General features: G+C 38.2%; 1 protein-coding gene across 1 annotated transcript in view; it reads right to left on the reverse strand.

The window, feature by feature from the left end:
- Nucleotides 1-99: 99 nt before the first annotated feature.
- Nucleotides 100-2,500, reverse strand: part of nan (transient receptor potential cation channel subfamily V member nanchung) — a 208,831-nt gene continuing 206,430 nt past the window's right edge. Inside the window, exon 21 of the mRNA XM_068381153.1 lies at nucleotides 100-323. Coding sequence (XP_068237254.1) covers nucleotides 153-323 — 171 coding nt within the window. The 3' untranslated portion in view covers nucleotides 100-152. The remainder of the gene's footprint in view (nucleotides 324-2,500) is intronic.

Consider the following 2,500-nt stretch of genomic DNA (forward strand, 5'->3'; position numbering starts at 1 on the left):
AAGCCTCTCCAACGAAACCCCAACTTACTTTGTATTGGATGATTTTAAAAGATGTTTCCCTTTCTCAAATTTTGTCTAAGTTACCAATGGCGGTGAAAGGGTTAAAGGATAAATCCCAACAATCCTGCGTGAAAGTTCAGTATCCTATTTTATTATTCTATTTTATTATTATTGTTTAGAAGGTGCTTTTCCGGGAGGAGGTGGAGGGGCATTGGATCGTCAAAATCTTCGAAGGGATTCTTTCGGTTCTTCCGGCGAAGGACATACTTCAGATGAACTCTCTTCATGTCCATGATGTCTCTCATCTCTTCCTTCTCTTCATCCTGCAAGAATGAAGAGGGATTTCACTTTTTTTTTTAATTCATAAATAATTAGCAGACTTTATAAAGTAACAATTAGGAAGCAAAATATAAACACGAGTAACAAAAGCTAATATATTTTAAAATTCTACTTCGTCATTCCTGGACCTGGCTTTTCCACATTTTTTTTTTTTTTTCTTTTTTTTTTTTTTTTTGCATATTACCCAAGTACTTACATGAACGTTTCGAAGGTCGATTACGACATGCAAGTGAGTGTTCGCGTTCCAGGTTTTGTTTTATATTCAATGAACTTTTAAAAATAAATATTCATTCTAAAAATAGAATTTAATCCGAGGTAACTTCGCTTCGAAAATACAGCGAGAAAATTTGCACAAAGCAAAACGACATACATAATCCTATTACAAACAAATAGATAGGAATATCTGTTTCAGAACTTGACAGGTGTTTTGCTGAAATTTGACTTTGACTAAATATCAACATGGTGTAATTCATTTTTCAATATAGAGAAATCGCCAAGAATTATTGTTAGGAATGCCTGTGTCAAATTACTAAAGGAAAAAATAACTATCATCTGTGAGGAAATTCTTTGGTAAGCTGCCTTATAACTACCTGATATTCTTTACATTTGATCATTTCCAAAACAAACGAATCCTTGAAAGATTGTACATATATATATATATATATATATATATATATATATATATATATATATATATATATATATATATATATATATATATATAGCGTGCGCGCGCGTGTGTGTGTGTGTGTGTTGTTTATGGCATGCAAGTCACCTGGTCAATTCGGTAAAACTGACTTGTAGTTTAGCTTTTCTGCTATACCAACCAACACGGACTCCACTTACGATCAACCCTAACCACATTTTTTAGAGACAAGCCATTTCCATGCGCTATCTAGATCCTTTTATAGATAGAATCCATTTCTAGATTCCTGTTGAGATAACTACCAGACACCTTTTAGGAGAAAGCCCTCCAGTTTTGAAGAGACCGCCTCCAAACCCTTTTGAAGGAAACCCCCTCCAAATCCCTCCAGGTTCCCTTTGGAAGAAACCACCTCCTAATGCCCTTTGGGAGAATCTACCGCCACACCCCCTTAGAAAGAAATAACCTCAACATTCTTTTGGGACAAACTACCTACATACGTCCTTTATGTGAAGTCCCGTTCATAACCTCTAAAATAAACTACCCGCAGGACCCTGTTGTGAAAAATCGCCTCCAAACCCCTGTGGAAGAAACCACCTCTAGACCCCTTCGAAAGAAACCAACTCCAGACCCCTTAGCAAGAAACTACCTCCGAAACTTTTGAAAATTCTACCCCCATATACCCTTTGAGAAAAAAAAAAAAACTTCAGACCATCTTTGAGAGAAACAACCTCCAGACCACCTTTGAAACAATTCACTTCCATGTGCCTTTTGTGAGAAATAAACTCCACCAACCCTTTTGGAAAAAACACCTCTATATGCCCCGTAGGAGAAATCACCACCAGATCCTCTTTGAGAAAAACTATCTCCAGAACCATTTTAGGAAAAACCACATACAAGCCCTTTTGATAAAACTCTCTAGACAGTTAAATCACCACCAGATTCCTTTCGAAAGAACTCATCTCAAATACGCTCTGGGAGAGACAATCTCTGGACCCCTTTTCAGGAGAAACCACTCCCTGACTACCTTTGAGAGAAACAACCTCTTGATCATTTTTTGGAGAAATACCCTTATATCCCCCATTGAAAGAAGCCACCTCCAGATTCCCTTTAGAAGAAACCTCTTTTATAGAACCTTTGGAAGAAACCACTGTCATTGCCCTTTGGGAAAAATGACTTCCAGACCCCCTCTAGAAAAAAACCTCTCCAGACTCTTTTTAAGATAAATCACCTACAAACCTCCACTGGTAGAAAGAAACACCTCTTGAAGGTTTAAAGGCCGCTCATTAATAGCAGAGGCAAGGGACAATGACATTGCCCTATCAAGCAGGACAATGCCCTGAAGACTGACCATATATACATATGATCAGTGCCTAAGCCCCCTCTCCACCAAGTTAGAACCAAGGAGGGCCAAGCAATGGCTGCTGATAACTCGGCAGATAGGCCAATAGGCTTCCCCAAACCCCTAATCCATAGCTCACAAGATGGTGAGGTTGCAGCGACCAAAGAAACTAATGA

The sequence above is a fragment of the Palaemon carinicauda genome, chromosome 10 (genome assembly GCF_036898095.1).
Source record: "Palaemon carinicauda isolate YSFRI2023 chromosome 10, ASM3689809v2, whole genome shotgun sequence".
NCBI lineage: Eukaryota > Metazoa > Arthropoda > Malacostraca > Decapoda > Palaemonidae > Palaemon > Palaemon carinicauda.